The sequence below is a fragment of the Neomonachus schauinslandi genome, chromosome 5 (assembly GCF_002201575.2).
Source record: "Neomonachus schauinslandi chromosome 5, ASM220157v2, whole genome shotgun sequence".
Lineage (NCBI taxonomy): Eukaryota > Metazoa > Chordata > Mammalia > Carnivora > Phocidae > Neomonachus > Neomonachus schauinslandi.
The window spans coordinates 56,603,754-56,625,031 of NC_058407.1; the positions used below are offsets into that span (position 1 = coordinate 56,603,754).

The 21,278-nt window shown below is 41.3% G+C and overlaps 2 protein-coding genes across 3 annotated transcripts; one reads left to right on the top strand and one right to left on the bottom strand.

Annotated features, from left to right (window-relative positions):
* Positions 1-1,247: 1,247 nt before the first annotated feature.
* ATP23 (ATP23 metallopeptidase and ATP synthase assembly factor homolog) lies at positions 1,248-15,138 on the bottom strand. 2 transcript variants are annotated; one of them, XM_021687312.1, is made up of 6 exons: positions 14,742-15,138; positions 11,717-11,762; positions 10,938-11,019; positions 7,175-7,312; positions 4,780-4,863; positions 1,248-1,701 (listed from the first exon to the last, which is right to left on the bottom strand). In XM_021687312.1, the coding sequence occupies exons 1-6, from the start codon at positions 14,926-14,928 to the stop codon at positions 1,498-1,500; spliced, it is 741 nt and encodes a 246-aa protein (XP_021542987.1). In that variant the 5' UTR covers positions 14,929-15,138; the 3' UTR covers positions 1,248-1,497. The 2 variants fall into 2 exon arrangements, with proteins under 2 accessions (XP_021542987.1, XP_021542986.1); XM_021687311.1 differs by lacking the exon at positions 14,742-15,138 and adding an exon at positions 12,066-12,363.
* A 4,951-nt stretch (positions 15,139-20,089) lies between these two features.
* Positions 20,090-20,918, top strand: LOC110577796 (akirin-1-like). Its single transcript, XM_021687229.1, has 2 exons — positions 20,090-20,447; positions 20,788-20,918. Exons 1-2 carry the CDS (start codon positions 20,090-20,092, stop codon positions 20,916-20,918), a joined length of 489 nt encoding a protein of 162 aa, XP_021542904.1.
* The last annotated feature ends 360 nt before the right edge of the window (positions 20,919-21,278 follow it).

Genomic DNA, 21,278 nt, shown 5'->3' on the forward strand with positions numbered 1-21,278 from the left:
CGAGCGAGCCACCCAGGCGCCCCTGCCATTGTTTTTGAATGGCCTAGTCTTCAAGGTCTGGATCCCAAAAGGGGAAAATGAAGGATGACAAAAGTCACCAGCCCTTTAAAGACCCTGAAAGTCACCTGAGCCAGATGGAAAGCAGTTTGCAAAAATGGGAGGGGGTGCAACAATGCCACCACCTCTTCCTCTGAACCTCTGTGTTCAAAAGCCACAATCAGAGCAGGTCCCAAATATATGGAAGACAGGGTGCTTTTTGCCCACCCTGGCTCCACAATCTGTGTAAAAGCTACTCCAGGAACACATACACTGCTGTCTGCCACAGGGCAGAGTGGTGGGAGATGGGTAGCTACTACTACGCTAAGAGCTGAAATTGACCAAAATTAACTGCAATTTACCACCCAAGCCTTTCCCTGAAAATTAGGAGCCTTCAGACTGGAGGTTCAAAATATTTATATAAGATTCTGCCAGTGCAATTTTGTCTAGGTGGGGAAACAGATTTCTGTTGTTTCCTACTCTGCCGTCTCCCCAGAATCCTCAAACCTTGTTTTAATGTTTAATTAAAGTTATCAAGCTTGGGTATCACTTCATAATTTAATCAAATTTTAACTCACAAGAAAGAATCCTGCTAACTTCCTTGTCTTCAAATCCTTAATTAGCCACATCTACACACAGGCATCACTGTCTTTCAGTCTGGACATAGGCCAAGAAACATTTGCCAAAGACAGGTGTAAGATGCAGCTACCAGTTAAGGGGAATAGATAAGATGACCTGTTTTCTGAATCTAAAACTCAGACACAGGGCCTGACAAAAGATTTGAGAATGATTATATGAAAAATCTTATAAATACATAAAAATTAAATTCAATTACGTTATAAATTTAATGCACTGCCTTTACAAAAGAAAAAAAATCTAATTAGGACCGTCCCCAGAAAACTAAGCCATAGAGTCCCCACATATATGTTCAAAGAAGAAGAAGAAGAGAGGCATGGACCATTGAATGAATCATCCCCAACTTTCATTCTTTGCATATTTTGACCATCATAACATTTCAATAAATGTCCTATAATAAAAGCAGTACATTTTTCTTTACATTTAATGTAAATACCAACAGTGGTCACCTATCAACTTCATACAAGGACACACTTCACAGGTTTCATAATCAAATTTTAAAATGATCACATGTAAAAAAAACAAATCACAATCTAAAAAAACACACAAATAATAAAAAACACCAGTACAGCATAAAAAAATACAAAAATGTAATTTATTTGCCTTATTTACCAAATGGTTAACTATAAAGTTACAATTTTTGCCTTGGAGTTAAAGGCAGTTTCACTTTTATCACAGTTACTTTTTCTGATCATATGCTAGAATCAGTATCTTCTGTGTTTTATCTGTATTTAATTGATCATTTACATTTTATATATTTGTCCACTTAAGAACCATATTTTCTGCATGATCACAGAAGCTCCATAATATAAAATGTCATTTTCTTCATATATTTGAGTAATACCGATCACGGTTTTGAAAGTCTCTATGAGCATATCTTGCATAAGTCTTGTTATGTGGGATCCTTCCAAAAGGTTCATGGTCATTGAAACAAGATTCAAAAACTTCATCAACAGCCTTTTGAGCTACTTCTTTGCTGATATTCCTAACAGCCAGGATAGAAAGAATGGCTCTGTCTCGTACACAAGTCTAAGGAGAAAGAAAAGTATGTGGCTTTAACTTAAATGACAATTTAATCTTGAAATAATGATATTTTATATAATGTCTGACCACAGTCAGAATTAATTCCCTTTTGAACCCTCTTACACTGTTGGTGGGAATGCAAGCTGGTGCAGCCACTCTGGAAAACAGTATGGAGGTTCCTCAAAAAGTTGAAAATAGAACTACCCTATGACCCAGCAATTGCACTACCGGGTATTTACCCTAAAGATACAAATGTAGTGATCCGAAGGGGCACCTGCACCCCAGTGTTTATAGCAGCAATGTCCACAATAGCCAAACTGTGGAAAGAGCCAAGATGTCCATCAACAGATGAATGGATAAAGAAGATGTGGTATTTATATACAATGGAATATTACTCAGCCATCAAAAAAAAAATGAAATCTTGCCATTTGCAACTACATGGATGGAACTAGAGGGTATTATGCTAAGCAAAATAGGTCAATCAGAGAAAGACAATTACTCATGTGGAATTTAAGAAAAAAACAGAGGATCATAGGGGAAGGGAGGGAAAATAAAACAAGAAGAAATCAGAGAGGGAGACAAACCATAAGAGACTCTTTTTTTTTTTAATATTTATTTATTTGTTTGTTTGTTTGAAAGAGAAAGAGAGAGAGAAAGAGCAAGGGAGGGAAAATAAAACAAGAAGAAATCAGAGAGGGAGACAAACCATAAGAGACTCTTTTTTTTAAATATTTATTTATTTATTTATTTATTTGAGAGAGAGAGAGAGAGAGAAAGAGCACAAGCTGGGAAGGGGGGCAGAGGGAAAGGGAGAAGAAAACCCCCCGCTAAGAAGGGAGACCAATGCGGGGCTCAATCCCAGAACCCTGGGATCATGACCTGAGCCAAAGGCAGAGGCTTAACCAACTGAGCCACCCAGGCACCCCACCATAAGAGACTCTTAATCATAGGAAACAAACGGACGGCTGCTGGAGGGGAGGTGGGTGGGGGGATGTGGTAACTGAGTAATGGACATTAAGGAGGACATGTGATGTAATGAGCACTGGGTTTTATATAAGACTGATGAATTACTGAACTCTACCTCTGAAACTAATAATACATTATGTTAATTAATCGAATTTAAATTTAAAATATTAATGGAAAAAAAGAATTAATTCCCTTTCATATTATTTTATTCATTTCTGTCATTCTAAAGTAGAAACATAACTCTATGGAATATGTTTAGCTCAACCTAAAATTATTTAGGTATAAATAAGACCTCCTCCATTTTTTCATCTTTTCCAATAATATAACCAGATGTCATTTTCTGAAGTTTTAGGTAGTCCAACAAACAGTAACTCCCAATTTGCAAAAATCAAAAAAACAAACCAAAAAAAATCTATAAATAAGGTTCTAGTTGGATTTTTAATAAAATTTAAATAGATTTAAAATATACTTTACTTCTATGTCTTTCTCTTCCTTTACTTTCCAGTTGAGTAATACTAGATAATCTTTCCTTCAAGAGGGGCATCTCCCATGGAGGCAAAAGGAAGCTACATATGCATATACATAAAATTTGAAGGTGTCTTAATTTTTCAGGAGAAAAAAAAAAATCAAACAACCTTTTTTTTTTCCCTGAGCGTTCTTTGCATGGGTATTAAATTCTCTATCTAAGAAAATAAATTATCTAATGTTACACAGTAATAGGCTAGAATTTCTCAGTATTCTAAATATGTTAAGAAACATAAGGTCCTGCCATTCCAATTCTTGGAGAGCTTTAAATCCATTTATTTCTCCACAAGCCCAAGCTAAAGTTCAAAAGAATGGCATCTAACCTTTTCATGAAAAATAACCAAATACTGGTTCTTACAGCTATGCAATCTGTCAATCATTCATCTTCTGTGTGTGTTTCCTGCTTTACTTCACCCTGGTCAGCATGCCTGAGCTGGGGATGCTCACTAGTATTAGAATATAAACCAGTGGGACGCCTGGGTGGCTCAGTCAGTGGTTAAGCGTCTGCCTTCGGCTCAGGTCATGATCCCAGGGTCCTGGGATCGAGCCCCGCATCGGGCTCCCTGCTCCGCAGGAAGCCTGTTTCTCCCTCTCCCACTCCCCCTGCTTGTGTTCCCTCTCTCACTGTCTGTCAAAAAAATAAATAAAATCTTAAAAAAAAAAAGAAAGAATATAAACCAGTGCTTCTCGACCTAAATTACACTAAACACTGATTTTAAAAATAAACCTCAGGCATAAAGGAAGAAGAAAGAGAGGATGAACCATATGGAGCTACGGCAGCAATTGCCAGAAAGAGGACATTTCTCCATTCCAGGGGAAGAAACGATGGTAAAAATTTGTCTCCTGGAGCTACAGGTTTGGGAGGCACACGTAGAGACCACAGTTCAGGTTTACTTCTTTCCAAATGTAATTCATTCCTGTTAAAACTGGGTGATTTTACCATATTTGGCCATCAGTCACTGTCATCGATGTCGGTGTCTCTTGGGTACATGCCGTACGAACGCAGGGACTCCATTCTCTACGACTGTTCTCCCTCCACCAGGCTCCCACTACCTCCCCAAACTTTCCCTCCTGTTGCTAGTTCTGTTCGCTTTCGGTGGCCGCTACCCAAAGGAAAAAGAGGAGAGACTTATCATCGTCAGGGCTGTGCTGATTCAAAGCTTTGCTGTCATGTCACACAGCCTTTAAAGGAGCACTACTACCCGGCCATAACCTGTGCTGTGGGGCAGTCTTTGATCCGATAGGTATGACTTTTTTGTCTCGGGAATACAAGTCCCGGACTGCAGGGATCAAAGTCAGACGGGCTGTGATTTTGCATCAGGTCTTCATCTACCTGCTTCCAAAAGGATCCCAAGAACAAGATCATATAGTTCTTTTCACTATTAGAATCTCTCGCTGAGTCACACAGCTTGCCCGTAATTAAAAAGTAGAACTAAACTCCATCTATTTGGCTTCAACAGGATACATTCTGTATTCTTCCCATAGAAGTAGTTCTTTCACGTTTCAAATACTAAATGTACTTCTCATTTCTTTATGCATTATTTCCACTCCTAGCACTCTGAAGGGTGAGGGATTTCATTATGTTAGTTTTACCTGATGATGTTGTTTCAATCCAAAATGCAACCTGAATATTTCATTTACAAGAGAGCAGTCTCCACTAAGGTTAGCAGCTCGAACCTATCACAAAGACAGAGGCAAAGAGAAGGAAAGTAAGTGTTCTTGCTCTATAAAAAGTTTTGTAAAAGAATTTAAAATTAGCATGTCTTTCTGAAAACAGAGTATCCATCGGATCTTTTTCAAGAATGTTTTAAACTCTGGGGCGCCTGGGTGGCTCAGTTGGTTAAGCGACTGCCTTCGGCTCAGGTCATGATCCTGGAGTCCCGGGATCGAGTCCCGCATCGGGCTCCCTGCTCGGCAGGGAGCCTGCTTCTCCCTCTGACCCTTCCCCCTCTCATGTGCTCTCTGTCTCTCTCATTCTCTCTGTCTCAAATAAATAAATAAAATCTTTAAAAAAAAAAAAAAAAAAAGAATGTTTTAAACTCTGACATAGACTATTTTAAGTTATTCTTACATTAAGAAAAAGAGCAGATATCCATGAGCTAGGCTAGACAATGCAAAATAAACTGGGGGTTTGGGGGAGGGTCAATCATTTATCAAAGGGAACTTTCAAAACTTCACACCATAACCTTATTGAAAGAACTAATTCCTTTTGAAACCAAAAGTCAGAAAGCTGGACCTCAGAGTTAAAGTCCATGTACTCCACAAGATACAACATTTCTAGAAATTACCAAAAGGACTGCAAGATAGCATTCTTTCAAAGATCTACAAACTCAATTTCAACGTAAGCTTAAAATTAAATGCAACAACATCTAAGACACTTTGAGAATAGGAACCTCCTGCCCTTCGCCCAAAACACTGAAACTCTCTTGGAACCTCCCTTAAACCTGTGTAAATTGATGCCATCCCCCGGGGCCTCAATTGTCCTTTGAAAATTAAGTTCTTGAAACTTAAGCAAGAACATTCCAAGCACAAGAACATTCCCAACTGGTCATGCTATGAGCATGACAGCCTGAAGTTAGGACATATTTTCTAATTCACTATATTTTTAAGGTAAAATGCAGCTTCAATAGATGAAAAGGTCTTTCTACCTTCTACCAGAACTACCCACATGAATGCTACAGCCAACCTGGCCACATTTTTGCTGATGTACTGCAAACAGAATGGCCCACTTCTTGTGACTTCTACAACAACATGGCCTCATTCCTCTGAGGAGTTCAAGGCCCTTAACATACTTTAGCTAGCTAACAGGCATTAATTCTCATAACGTCCAAGAGAGAGACCTATTTAAAAACTCAGGTTTCAGTCTACTCTCCAAATAATATGAGTTATAATTAGAGGCATTGGGGCTGCTTATTAATTTCAAGGGAAAGAGAAAATAATCTAAGTTATAAAGTACACACTTAAATTTATATTAGTTTTTTTTTTTACTTCTCAGCACACTGCACTCTTCAATTAATGAAATGCTCGTATTAAATACATATGTCTAAGAGCATAAATACACTGCACTTCTGAGAGCAACCCAAAGTGCTTATTATTACCATAAAAAATTTTTTATGTCGTATTTTTGAGACTACATGTCTTACTCTAGGGGAAGCAAGGCGCTCCACCTATGGAAGGCAGCACGGCAGGACAGTTAAGAACCCCAGTTGCAATCCTGCCTCTGCCACTTACTAACCACGGATCTCAATCAACGCCTCCCTTTCGACACAAAGAACATGCAGATCATAGCATCTACCTGGATGGACTGTTGAGTAGACACAATAAGAATCCACAAAAGGAACAGTGTTTGGCACATAGTCCTCAGCCAGGGTTAACTAGCATTAGTTTTTATATTATATAGTATATTCCACAGGGAAAATGGTTATTTGGTTAAATGGTTAAAAATGGTTATTATATACCATATATATATATACACATATATGTATGAAATATATCTATCATATACTAAAAATGGTTATTTGGTTAAAAATGGTTATTATAAAGTCATTACTATTACTAGGATTTAAAGGTTATAATTAAGACAATTCTAAGAAGATACTTAAAATATCTCTTGTTGTGTCTCAAAGCTGTGTTCAGGAGTTAAAAATGGAAATCTAAGAGTAACATGGAACCATGACAGGAAGAAAAGGAGTATGTTTAAGTAAATCATACTTCAATTAGGTTTTCTTTTTTAAGATTTATTTATTTATTTGAGGTGGGGAGTGAGGGGCAGAGGGAGAGAGAGTCTTAAGCATTACACTTCAATTAAATGTTCAAACTCAACTGATGAATCACAGACCTGTACCCCTGAAACAAATAATCCATTATATGTTAATAATAATATAAAAAATTATTCAAGAAAAATAAATACATAAATATACATAAATAAATAAATGTTCAAACTCAGAGTGTTCCAGGGGGAGAAAGTATCTTTTACAATAAAACTCACTTCTGAGCAGGCCAAATGTCTGACGTCAGTGAACCAATTAACGTGAGCGCGACAGTGATCAAACGCATGAACGAGCTCGTGGGTGACGACTCTGTTCATATGGGCCTGATTACGGATGTTGTTCTGGCACAAAACAATCTAGGAGGCACCAAAATAGGAGAAGTTCCATTATGTCTAACATCTACTCTCCTTTTGTAACTCCCACCTTCTCTCTGGTGTGAGATGGCTCACCAGCTTGGAGAGCTTCCACCCACTCTCCTCCCTCAACCCCACACCTCCCCATCCATCAAGGCCTGGTCCTAGAGTACATGCTCCATTAAGCGTTCCCAGTGACCAACTTCTCCCTCTTCTGTCTGAACTGAAGCACTTAATTAAATACCATCCTCGGTGGGCTGCTGGACTCCACAGCGTCATACTAGGAGTGGGCTTTGGAATGAAGCAGATTCAAACTCCAGCCCCACTCCTTACTAACTCGGTGACCTTGGGCAAGTTTCTTAACCTCTCTGTGCCTCAGTTTCCTCAACTCTAAAAAGGAGATAATTAGAGTACCTACCTCATAGAATTGTGAGAATTAAATGAGAATACATGTAAACTGCTTCTTATCAAGTTTCTGAATGAGCAATGAATCAACAATGAATGACCACCACTGTCTCATTCTACTAGAACTGCCAGGGAAAAATCCTCAGAAAGACCTTCAGAAAGAAGTGCAAAAAGCCAACAGCACACTGAGCAGGACCCTATAAGAATAATAAACACATAAGGGATCCTAATAACAACAGTTACCATTTATTGTGTTCTTACTATGTGCCAGACACCGGGATATGTGCCAGCTATTTTATATACATTCATCCAACATTCATCTTTCAATAATATTTCTTGAGACCTACTAGTAGATTTATAATTATTTATAATTTATAATCTATAATTATAATTTCTAATGTATAATCTATGAATGGCACTAGAAATTAATCGAATATTTACCAAAATCATTAAAGACATGCAATGACAGTTGTCATGAAGAAAAATCCAGGATGTCATGAGTACATACAATGAGAATGCCTGACCTGTCTCGAGGATTGGGAAAGGCATCTCTGCAAAAGGAATGTTTAAACTGGGATCTCATGGGTGAATAGGAATTAAATTTGAGAGGTGGGGAAGGGAGCATTCCAGACAGAGCAGCCTGTGCAAAGGGGAGCAGCGCTGACAGAAGAGAATGTCTGAGAAGCTGAAAGCAGACTAGTAGCACAGAGCTGTAGGTGACAGGCACGAGATAAGGCTGGGGAGGTCGGCAAGAGCCAAATCACTCTTTATCCTGAGAACAGTGGGAAGTCACTGAAAGGGAGGAGCGAAATGGGGGTGCTTTTATTTTTATCCTTTTGACTACAGTTGGAAAAATAAGCAGAAGATGACCAAAACTGGACGCAGAGAGGCTAGCTGAAGGCTAAAGAGGTATTCTAGGCAAGAAATAATGGTACCTGAGCAGGGATGGTGGGATGCCCCCCCAAAAAAATATTTAGGAGGTAAACTGGATAAAAATCAGTGACGGATATAGAATATGGGAAGGGAATCAGAGGTACAAGGATGATCTCTACATTTCTGGCTTGGGTAATAGGATAGAGGATGGTACCATTCACTGAGATATGCAAAACTACAACACCAGGTTGGATGGGGATAGGGGATGGTATAAACCATCAATTTGGACTTGGACAAATCTGTGAGGTCTCAGGTGCCTTTAAGATATCCAAGTGTAGGTGTGAAGTGGGCATTTGGATATACAAATGTGAAGTTCAAAAGAGAGCTCTGACCTAGGAAAATAAATGAGATCCCCTTGGCAGAGTATAGAGGAAGCAAAGAAGGGGATCTAACATCAAGGATTAAGAGACTTCAACATTTAGCAGCTGATAGAGGAAGGTGAGCTAGCAAAGAAGCAACCAGAAGAGTGTCATGTACTGGGAACCAGGGAAAGAAAGTGTCTGGCATTACCCACTAAAGCCAAGTGTATGCATACTATATGACCCAGCAATTCTGCTTCTAGACAAATACCCAGGAGTAATTTTTGCACATGTGCACCAGGAGAAAGGGTGAAAAATATTCACAGCGACATTGTTCACAACAAAGTCAGAAACAATATTAAATACGGTAAACTGCAATATAGGCATACAGTGGAAGACTATATAACAGTCCAGCTATGTAAATAAGAGGTGTGTACAACATGGAAGAATCTCAACAAAATAATTGTTACAGAAGACTATATACTGTATGATTTCATAAAACTACAAAGTATCACACAGAACTCAAAGTATTCCATGTATAAAACTTAAAAGCCAGGCAACTGAATAACACATTGTTTGACTGTACATATAGATGGTAAAACCATTCAGAAAAGCAGGAAATGATTATCACAAGAGTCAGAATAAGAAAGGAAATGTGATAAGAATAAGAGAGGAAATGTGATCCAAGAGGGACACAATCTTCTGAAGTCCTGGCAAGTTCTATTTCTCAAATCTGGGTGGCAGTTACACAGGTATTCATTTTATTGCTATGACCAAAAGCATGCATACAGGTTTCTTACTCTTCTGCATGAATGAAACATGCAGAATTTATAAAATATAATTTATAAATTATAATTTATAAAAATAAAAGGAGAGAGTGCCCAACTATGCTCAACACTGCTGAGAAGTAAGATAAAAGTTCAAAATATCCACTCTATTTAACCCCAAGGGGGAAATGAATTCACCAAGACCCATTTTGAGAGCTACAAGTATTGTTATTATCAGTTTACAAATGAGGAAACTGAGAATAAGGCAAATAACTTGCCCAAGCCCCACAGCTAATAAGCAGGGGAACTAGATTTGAACTCAACTCCACCAGACTCCAAAACCCAGACCTTTCACTCCTATGCTATGTTTCTTTTTCTCATGATTACTGTGAAATACCTATAAATAACCAAAATACATATAATATTCCCCAGGAGGAAACAACTAAGTATTATTAACAGGGTTGTATGTTCAAGATAGAAGGTGTTACTTATAAAAACTTCATCTACTCTCATCATACGACCTAATTCTTCTACCACCTCCAAGATGCTGTCAAAACCCTCCAATTGCTTAAAACTTTTATTGAATGCTTACTATGATAAGTACCTTACATGAGCTATCTCATTTAATTCTCCTAAATATATTATACGATAGATACAATCATTACCCATATTTTCCAGATGAGTAAACTTACTCGCCTAACCAAAAATGTTCAAAGGTATATCACTTCTCACGGGGTAAAGATGAAACTCTTTAGCTCAGCATTCAAAGCCTCCCACCATACAGCTTACCTTTCTTTCCAATCCTATTTCCCCATATTCCCCACACATTCCTGCCCCGCAGCTACACTAGACAACATGCCGCTCCCCAAATATACCTTGTCCTTTCCCAACACACCACCTTTGCTCATGCTACCCCTTATTTGGGCAACAGTCTTCGTCTTCTTTGCCCCTGAAGAAGCTTTATACGCTCTAGCTGAATCTGTAGGTATCTTGCAATCACATTACTGTCCCATTGTGGTAACCACACCCACCTAAAATAGTTTAACCTGCCTCAAACTTTATCATTGTCTTATCTCCCCTGTGAAAGCATAAGCTCCTTAAGAGGAAGAACCATAACTAATTCCTTTTTTGAATCTTATACAAAGTCTACCCAACAGAATGGCCAGCATGCCAAGGTGCTTAGCAAATATCGGGAAAGAGAACCACCTGGGCAAAAATGCCTACCTGAGATGTTGACGCATCAAAACCTCCACTGACATTGCCATTACAGTCTTCACAAGAAAAGTGTCTTTCTTTGTTAACAGCACTAAAAGGCAAGCATGCATTAAAGAAACAATGTCCAAAAGCAGTATGCACGCGGATGCAGTGCAGGGGAAACAGCCCTGGGTAAGGAGTCAGGAGCCCCAGGTCATAAATCCCCTCTCCCACCAACACATAAGAAACCTTGGGAAACCTTAACGACTAAGTTGTCTCATCTGTGATATAAGGAAATCGTCCCTGCAAAATCTATCCTAGTTCAAATTCCATGACATGATTCCATAAAGCATTTGGTCCACTGATTAAGAACATATTGGAAATACGCTGGAGTTGCTCCCCTCGGGCCAGAAGGTTAAGAAGTGGACCTCAGATGTCACCTCCTCTAATCTCCTCCAAATTAAACACCACCTGGAAGGCTCCTACATAACAAGCTGAGATTTCTTCTCCATGAAGGACAATGCTGAGTCTGGTAGAGTGGAAGAGCCAGGTTTGGTAATTACTTACAAGACTTTATGTGCGGTCTTTATCAAATACCGGAAGTGAATGGTAGAGCCAGAGATTTAGAGTTAGGGCAGAAGATGTATGCAGAAAACAAGACCTGCCTGGAAAGAATACAGCCCATCCCCACCACCTACCATATGGAAAAGGCTTTGTGGCCTGAAGTGAAAAATAGTTAGTTCCAGTATGGGGTTTTTATGTTTTTAGCAGCCAGAATACAGACCAGCATTTTAAAAAGATTTACTTACCAACCTGAGTGCTTCATGGCATCAAGTAGAAGTTTGACATATGGATCTAAAAAGATATTGATTCAATTAAGTATGTTAATTGGAAAAAATAGAACCAATTAAATTATCCAAAAAGCAGTATATTATCAAAAAGTAACTCACAAATCTTAATGAAGTAATACTATCTTAAAATTGGTAAACATGGATATGAAAGACAAGCTTAAATGAACATAAAAACAAGTCTTTAATGAAATAAAACACTGATACGAATACCAAGATGGGTACTATTGAACATCTTCAATAATACCAAAAATGATTTTAAAGCCCATTTTTAGTTACAGGATCAAAAACATTGTATTAAAGCACATACCAAAAGAATGAGGGAATTGGGGGCCACATCCACAGAAAGGAACTGCAGCACAGTATCCAGATTAGAAGAAGGTAGTTAAGGAGCCCCATTGGCATCTTTCCTGGTCAGACCACAGGCTAACAGGATTCCATTCTGAGTACCACACTCTAAGCAGGACCTGCCAACTGAAGCTCTTCCACGGGGGAAAGCAACTAGAACAATACAGGACTTTGTATTGTAAGTCCTGTAAGAAGCAAGAAAGGCGTTGTGGCTTTGGAAAGGAGAATAAAAAACTTAACTAGGACCGCAATGGCTTCAGGTTTTGAAGGAGTGCCACGTGGGAATAGATTCCATCAATATTTCTTCAGAGGGCAGAACAAGGACCAAAGAGTAGAAGGTACAGTACGAGAAAGGATTTTTCCAACAATTAAAGCTGTTAATAAAATAGACCAGTAGCCTCAAAGAACCTCAAAGAATCGGTAACCTGTTCCAGCAGAGGTCTAGAAACTCTCTGGTTGGTGATGGTGCAGAGGTTTTCCTACATGGGGGTGGAAAGGCCTAGAGGACTCCTGGGAGGCCCTTCTAAGCATCCATGAGCCTGTGATGATTACAGGAAAGTACAACAAACCCAAATGCCTCTAATATCAACTTTTCATATAGGTGTCTCGTCTGAGTGTACAAATGGGCAGCATATTATATGACATAAGCAAAAAACAGAAAAAGAAAAGAAATCAAGGTGGTTTTTTTTTAAGTGTTGAAAGCAAAAATAGGTGAGTAAAAAAAAAGTAATGAGAGATGAGAAACATAGGCATAGGTTACTGCTGTATTAACCTACCCCCTCTTAAGAGTGTTAACAGTAAAACAATTATTAGTGATAAATATTTTTTGTGTGTGTATATCAGGTGTCAGGAACCATATTAAGTGCATTATTTATTATTCAAGCATCTACAAGAGCTTTACAAAGTTGAAGTGGATTCCAAAATCGATAGTCCTCTTACTAAAAAATAATGGTAACAATAATAATTGCAGGGAGCACAGTGGTTTGGTACTTCAAACAGGACCTGCAGTATTTAGAATGGATTTGCTTTAAAGAAAAAGGGAACAAAGATCTCCCTTGAGGGCCAGTCCTAGGGATAGGATGGTAAAGCTACAGGTTGATGCTTTAATACCACTAACACTTCTCTAAGCAGCCCTCCAGGGGAGGGTTGAGGCCTGTTAATTCCTCCTGGAGCTCATGGTCGACCCACCACGGTCTTCACATCCCACCTCTGTATCTCCTCCACTGTTTGTCTCTTCCACGGTAAGCAGTTACCCATTACTCAGCTCCTGATACGCTCACACTTTACATTCATAAAACCTATTCCTCACAACCCTAAGAGAGGTATTTTTACCCCTACCTGTCCCTTTTTGTGTGTGCAGATAAGGATAGAGGGGATCAGAGAGTTAAGTCTTCCACACCTGATAAGGAGAGGGGCCAGAATTTGAACCCATGTCTAACTCTGCAGCCCATCCTCTTTCCACTGCGCTCCACTTCAGAACCTCTAAAAGGCACAGCCCGGGTCCCTACGCATCCTTATTTCCCCACACCAGAACCTAGGAGGCATTCGATACACATTTCCAAGTGAATACAAACTCCTCATTCCCATTACCCCTCTTCTCCCCTCTCCCTTGATTCCCTAATATGCAGGTCATCTCAAGAAGGTTGGAAAATCTTTGGGTGGTTGACTTTTGAACTGTAATTGGCAGCTATGAGATAGTAACCTTGCTTTAGGACAAGTAGGTTTAAGACTTATTTTCTAAACATATCTGAAGTAAACTTAGAAAGTCCATGTCAGTGTAAAGGAGTTAAGAAATCTCTAGTGCAGGGCGCCTGGGTGGCTCAGTTGTTTAAGCGACTGCTTTCGGCTCAGGTCATGATCCTGGAGTCCCTGGATCGAGTCCCGCATCGGGCTCCCTGCTCGGCAGGGAGCCTGCTTCTCCCTCTGACCCTCCCCCCTCTCATGTGCTCTCTCTCTCTCTCATTCTCTCTGTCTCAAATAAATAAATAAATAAAATCTTTAAAAAAAGAAAAGAAATCTCTAGTGCAATGTCCCTGGGACTAGAGAAATTGGTTGTCCCTATTTAACAGCAGTGGTTCTTGACCCTTTGGGGGTCGGGCCTTTTTGAGAATATGATGAAGTTAGGAACGCTCTCCCCAGAAAAATGCATTCAGGTGCATACACACGATTTCGTAGTCCGTTTCAGAGGTTTCTACAAGAGGAAGCCCATCCATGTATGAAGGTTAAGAACTCCTCCCAATGAAGGGCAGTTGCAAAACTGCTTTCGAGCCGCCAGCAGTCATGCCTTAGTTAACGTGGCTCTTTCAAACTCTCACTCCCAAGTCCCCATACTGCTGCATAATTTACATGAGAAATCGGAGAACCTGTCAGACCAGTGAGTGTGACCGAAAAGGGCAAACTCCTATCCGACTCCTCCCTCATTCCACAAGCAAGAGTTTCCCACCTCTGAAAGGGAGACTGAGGCCCAACCCGCACCCCCCCTCCCCGCCACCACTCCCGCCCCAGGATGCCGAATCTACCTAGACCCTGCTCAGAGGTGCCTGAACCCTGCTCCTGCCACACCTGGGGCTGAACCGAGAGACCCCTGCCCTCCGGCTCTCAGACACCACCCGGCCGACCCCCGGGTCACGGCTCCTACTTGTCTCCAGCGTCTTCAGGAGCATAAGCTGGCACTTCTGGTTGTTGGTGAAGAAGCTGGAAAGGAACCCTTGCCCGGGCTTTCCCTGGGCCAGCCGCTCGGGGAAGACCTGGCACGCGACGTGTTGCTGCTGCAGCTGTTCCCCCGCCGCGGAACCCGGCCCGCGCTCGTCCGCAGCTCCTGCCATGCCGCCCGCGGACCTCGCCGCTGTTTCCTCCCGCCTCGGGCGGCCGGGGATGAGATCCGGGAAAGGCAACCGCCCTCCCGCCAACCGGGCCGCCCAGATCCTCCTTCCGCCGGCGGTCCCGGCCCCAGGCAGGGCGACTGCCGCAGAGCCTGGCTGAGGACGTTGGGGCCGCGGGGCCTCGGAGCCCAGCAAGGGACGCTGGGCGAGGAGAGAGGCTCGGGGAGGGGCGAGAAGCGCGGGGAGGGGTAGGGCGAGGGATGCAGGGAGGGGCGGGGCGAGAGGCGCGGGGAGGGACGGGGGCGGGGCTCTGGATCCCCGTCCGCTGGAGGAATTAAACCTAGCCGCTGCACTCGCTGGCGTCTCCAGGGCTGCTGTGGGCCTCGCTGCTGACCTTTGCCGCGGTTGGCCGACCCTAATAAGCGTGGTTCCGCAGCCCGCCTCCTCGTGGACACTCCTTCCTCAGTACTGGCCACTAAAGTCCCCTCACACTCTGAAGGTCTCAGGCATCTTCCCACTCCCTGCCTTTTCCACCAGCAGGCCAGTTGCAATCTGGCCCACCCATCTCCTGGCGTCCAAAGCCATATCGAAAGCAAGTACTTTTCAGTAACGTTTGAATAATTACTGGTCATATCAAAATCCTCAAAATGTGGGCGCCAACTACTTTTTTTTTTCTGCCTCACCTGGACCCAATGGCCCACCCTACTCTCTTGCCACCCCAAATAACTTTCTGCTAACAAAACACAACCAGTTTACTTCTATCTCCAACCCTTAATTCACTTCCATCTTTAAGCACCTTTCCTCAGTCATGATCCAGGTCCTGATCAAATCTACCTATCCCACAGGGCTTTCCCAGATACCTTAATCAAAATTATTCTCTCCTGATCTCCCAACGTACAAAGTACTTTGCATCTGTTATCATTTTCATCATAGCCTGCCAGGTTTTAACTAATTTGTATTTCTCTTTTTCCACTAAATTTTTTTTAAGATTTTATTTACTTATTTGAGAGAGAGCACAAGCAGGGGGAAGGGCAGAGGGAGAGGGAGCAGACTCCCCGCTGAGTGGGGGCTGGATCCCAGGACTCTGGGATCTCAACCTAAGCCAAAGGCAGACAATCAACCAACTGAGCCACCCAGGCGCCCCTCTTTTTCCACTAAATTACTCAGTTCAGCTCACATATTTATTCAGCACCTACTATGATGGACCAAGCATAATGGCAGAGACTGAGGATAAGAGAATTGATGAGGATGAAGAGGAGCATATGATTTATGTGAGAAATGTATAGAAATAATATAGGCTCAGGAGACCTTGAGGATTATGAACAGTGCTTTATGTGTCATGGGTGCTTAATAAATATCTAGATTGAATGCAAATCAAAACCACAAAGAGATATCACCTCACACCTGTTAGAATGGCTATTATCAAAAAGACAAGAAATAACAAGTGTTGGTGAATATATGGAGAATAGGGAACCCTTGTGCACTATTGACGGGATTGTAAATTGGTGAAGCCACTATGAAATACAGTCTAGAGATTCTTTTTAAAAATTTAAAAAAATAGAACTACCATATGATCCAGTAATTCCACTTCTGGGTATTTATCCAAAGAAAACAAAACACTAACTTGAAAAGATATATGCATCCCATGTTCACTGCAGCATTGTTTACAAGAGCCAAGATATGGAAGCAACCTAGGTGTCCATCGATGAATGAATGAAGAAATGGTGCTATAAATACACAATGGAATATTGTTCAGTCATAAAAAAGAATGAAATCTTGCCATTTGCAGCAACATGGACTTTGTATTCATCAGGAAATGGTAAAAGTACTAATTTGTAGTGGATCTATTTAGTCAAGGATACATGTTGTAATCACAAGGATAACCATTAAAAGAAGAGCATTAAAGGGCAAAACTAATGCACTAATAGAGGGGGGAAATGAAAAATAAACACATTGGATGGGATGCTAGGATTATTCATCATTTGAAATATTACAAGAATACGAACACCTCCTATGTACAGATTGCTAAAATTATAATAGTTTTCTTAAGCCACTTTTTATTGAGCTCACCTTGGATACATTATTTCTAACCTCCACTACAATCCTGCAAAATAAGTATTATTATCACTATTTTGCTGATAAAAGAAAAAGTGGGTTTAGCAATATTGAATATTTATCCAGGACCACACAGCCTTCAACCTATTTAGAGAACTAAAACATAAGCATATAGAAAACTACACTATTACAGTTATTGTAATGAGTCTTCAATATTCAGGAAAGGCTAGATAGAGAAGATGGGGCCTGACATTGACCATAGCCTATAAGCACGTGAAATACTATTTGAAATATTATTCTGCTACATGAGTAAGAAACTAAATGCAAATTAAAAGCTGTAATTTTCCCCTACCAAATTAGCAAACGTTTTTTCCATATTCATCACTGAAGGCAACAAAGAAAGAAAAGTAGAAAAAAAATTATGCCAAAATATGATCAGTAGTTGCCTAGGTATTGGGATATTTTTATTATATTCTGAATTTTCCTAGTGCTCACAATAAGCATATATTACCTTTGTAATCAGAAAAGTAAACTTTAAAAAAATGAGTAAGCTTTGAATGCCATTTGTGTAACTTCATCCCTTTATAGTATAAAGACATAGGGTGGAATGGAAAGGTGTTAGGGGAGCGATAAGGAAGTGCAAATACAAAGGATTAAGCTGAAAAGAGAAAAGTAATTACCACAAAGAAATGAGAGTATGGGCAAAGATTTAGCTATCAGGATTTTCATTTCTCCATTGCAGCACTAATTAAGAGCAAAAAGGATAGAAAGTTTCAATGTCCAAGAGATACAATGGAATACATGAAACCATGTTGTTGTAGTATCTTTTTAAATATAATCATAAAAATTAAGTTACAAAACGGCATAAACGTGATTCCATTTTGAAATTTCATTTACTATAAGCATAGAAAGGGTCTAGAAGACTGCTCCAGGATTCACAGTGGTTATTTCTATGTGGACGAGATTTGGGTGTTTTGTGGGGTTTTTTTGTGCTTCTCTTCGTTTTCTAAAGGAAAAATAGTTGCTTTTTTATTGGAAGTTTTTTAAATATATCACAGCAACACATGAAGTTGCATATCATTTTAAAGTGCTTTCCATCTTTCAGCTTTTTAATAACGTTTAATCCATTTATCGAGGACCAACAAAAATTCGGTGAGTTTATAGGCTTTCCTCAGCTTTCCAGTCATTTTGAATGTTGGGAAAAAAAACAAAACGGTCCCCACACCCCTGAGCAGAGACAGGCTACACCGCCAGCGTTCGCCAGCGACTGACAGGAATCTACTTCCGGAATGAGTCCCCCCTCCGAACCAGAAGCGAATGGCGCGCAGCATTCTGGGAAGACCTACGGTAGCTGGGTTGGGCGGGGCTAGGGTTGCTGGCTGTTACCAGGGCAACTGGAAGCGATTGGCGGTTATCCGAGGTTTGAAGCCGTTAAGCAGTAGAGGCTGAGATGCCCAGAGGTCATTTGGGATGAGCGAAAAGGGCATGAGGGCCTTTCTAAGAGAAGACAGTCCTATCAGGAGGTTTTCCAGTCGTGCCCCGCGGCGGGAACACCTGCCCTGGGGCCATGGGTCGCTCCCACCTGCTCTTGCTCCTTGCTGTGAAAGTGTCGCACAGTGGCTCCCGTCACTTCTCTAATTTTCTTCTGCCTTTTAAAGATTTTTTTTTTTTTTGAGACAGAGAGAACGAGAGACAGAGAGAGAGAGAGAGAGCACATGAGAGGGGGGAGGGTCAGAGGGAGAAGCAGGTTCCTTGCTGAGCAGGGAGCCCGATGCGGGACTCGATCCAGGGACTCCGGGATCATGACCCGAGCCGAAGGCAGTCGCTTAACCAACTGAGCCACCCAGGCGCCCTTTCTTCTGCCTTTTAGAAAACGTAGCATTACACTGCAATGTGTTCTAATAGAAAAGTAAATTTTTTTCAGTTGAGGAAAATTACAAAAAAAAGGAAAAAGAAAACTCACCAGTCATCCCAACTACCTGGCAGGGACTTAAATTTTTCATTTTATTACCTGTCACTTCTTTTCCCAGCACAAATATTTTTTACACAGTTGAGTTTATTTGGGGAAAATCATCTCGTATCCGGCTTTAAATCATATATATATGATACAATTGTTGTTAAAATCTTAGCAACAAAGAAGGCATTGAAGACTTTAATGTAAATCTGCTTGTAGTGAATTGAAGAGACAGAGATGAATGGACACAGCGCATGAACACAATTCTTTCAAGAAGTCTGGCTGTAAAGGAAAAGAGAAAGGTCAGTAGCCAGAGAAGGATGGCAAATAAAAGAACAAAGTTGGGGTCTTTCCTGAAGAAGAGGACACTTAGTGATTTTATTAGTACAAGAGGAAAAACTAGTAGTCAGAGGTTAAAGATACTGCCAAGAAAGAGAATAACTGATTGAATAATTCCCTGAAGAAATAGAGGAGATAAGATCCACATATCACGTACATAAATTAGTTTGGGAGGTGGAACTGGGTAGGAGGATGTCAAGGTGGATTATGGATGTTAGTAATTTTAAAACTATTACAAGTTGGCAAGAGTAATAAAGATATGTATGTGTGTGTATATATATATATGGCCAAAAATAGGTATGCTCAGCCACATTAGCAGTAATATAAATGGAATATTAAATACCTATTAAATTTGCAAAGATTAGGGGCGCCTGGGTGGCTCAGTTGTTGGGTGTCTGCCTTCGGCTCAGGTCATGATCCCAGGGTCCTGGGATCGAGCCCCACATCGGGCTCCCTGCTCGGCGGGAAGCCTGCTTTTCCGTCTCCCACTCCCCCTGCTTGTGTTCCCTCTCTCGCTCTCTCTCTGTCAAATGAATAAATGGAATCTTTAAAAAAAAAAATTGCAAAGATTAAAAAGCAGATAATATATGTGTTGGGCAAGGGTTCAGCTAAACACACTGCAGGTGGAAAAAGAAACTGGTACTCCTCTCCCTTCCAGGCACTTTGGAACTACATATCCCTAAAATGTGTATACACTTTGCGCCGGGTGCTGGAGGCGCCACTGGAGCCGGCTAGGCTTGCGAGCTCCGCTGAAGAGCCGGAGGTTGGGCCGCTGTTACCTCCGCGTCCGCTCCCGGTCCCTGGCCCCTCAGCGGCATGGCGTGCGGGGCGACGTTGAAGCGGCCCATGGAGTTCGAGGGGGCGCTGTTGAGCCCTAGTTCCCCGAAGCGGCGGCGCTGCGCCCCTCTGCCCGGCCCCACTCCGGGCCTCAGGCCCCCGGACGCCGAGCCGCCGCTGCTTCTCCACTCGCAGACCCCACCGCCGACTCTGCAGCAGCCCGCCCCGCCCGGCAGCGAGCAGCGCCTTCCAACACTGCAACAAAGTTTTCAGAACATAAAGCAAGAATATAGTCGTTATCAGAGGTGGAGACATTTAGAAGTTGTTCTTAATCAGAGTGAAGCTTGTACTTCGGAAAGTCAGCCTCATTCCTCAGCACTCACAGCACCTAGTTCTCCAGATTCCTCCTGGATGAAGAAGGACCAGCCCACCTTTACCCTCCGACAAGTTGGAATAATATGTGAGCGTCTCGGGCGCCTGGGTGGCTAAGTTGGTTAAGCGACTGCCTTCGCTCAGGTCATGTTCCTGGAGTCCCGGGATCGAGTCCCATCGGGCTCCCTGATCAGCAGGGAGTCTGCTTCTCTCTCTGACCCTCCCCCCTCTCATGCTCTCTATCTCATTCTCTCTCTCAAATAAATAAATAAAATCTTTAAAAAAAAAAATATGTGAGCGTCTCTTAAAAGACTATGAAGATAAAATTCGGGAGGAGTATGAGCAAATCCTCAATACCAAACTAGCAGAACAATATGAATCTTCTGTGAAATTCACACGTGATCAGATTATGCGACGGTATGGGACAAGGCCAACAAGCGATGTGTCCCAAAGCGTTCTTGCATATCTGGGTACCAGGTTTGACCTCAAGAGATGACTGCTGTACACTTTTTGCAACTGGTTTGATATCACATTTCAGCTACAACTTTGCATCCTGAGAACACTTAAACGTTTCTGCAGGTCCATTTTATACAACTTGAAAGACCTTAAAACTTTCTGGTTACCACAAGCATATCTCTCTTTTCTGCTCATCCAGTAAACAGCTGTGCCCTACTGTGATAGATTTTCCAAACAAAAATACCTGGAGCAGCAGTTTAGCAAAATATGCCCTCAGTGGCCCTCAACAAATGGAGTTTCCCCAAGCACAGTTTTGTAAGAAGTGTGTGTGAGAGTGTGTGTATATGTGTGTGTGTATTTTAAGTTATTTGTATTGTGCAAATTTTTTTGATCTTGGGAA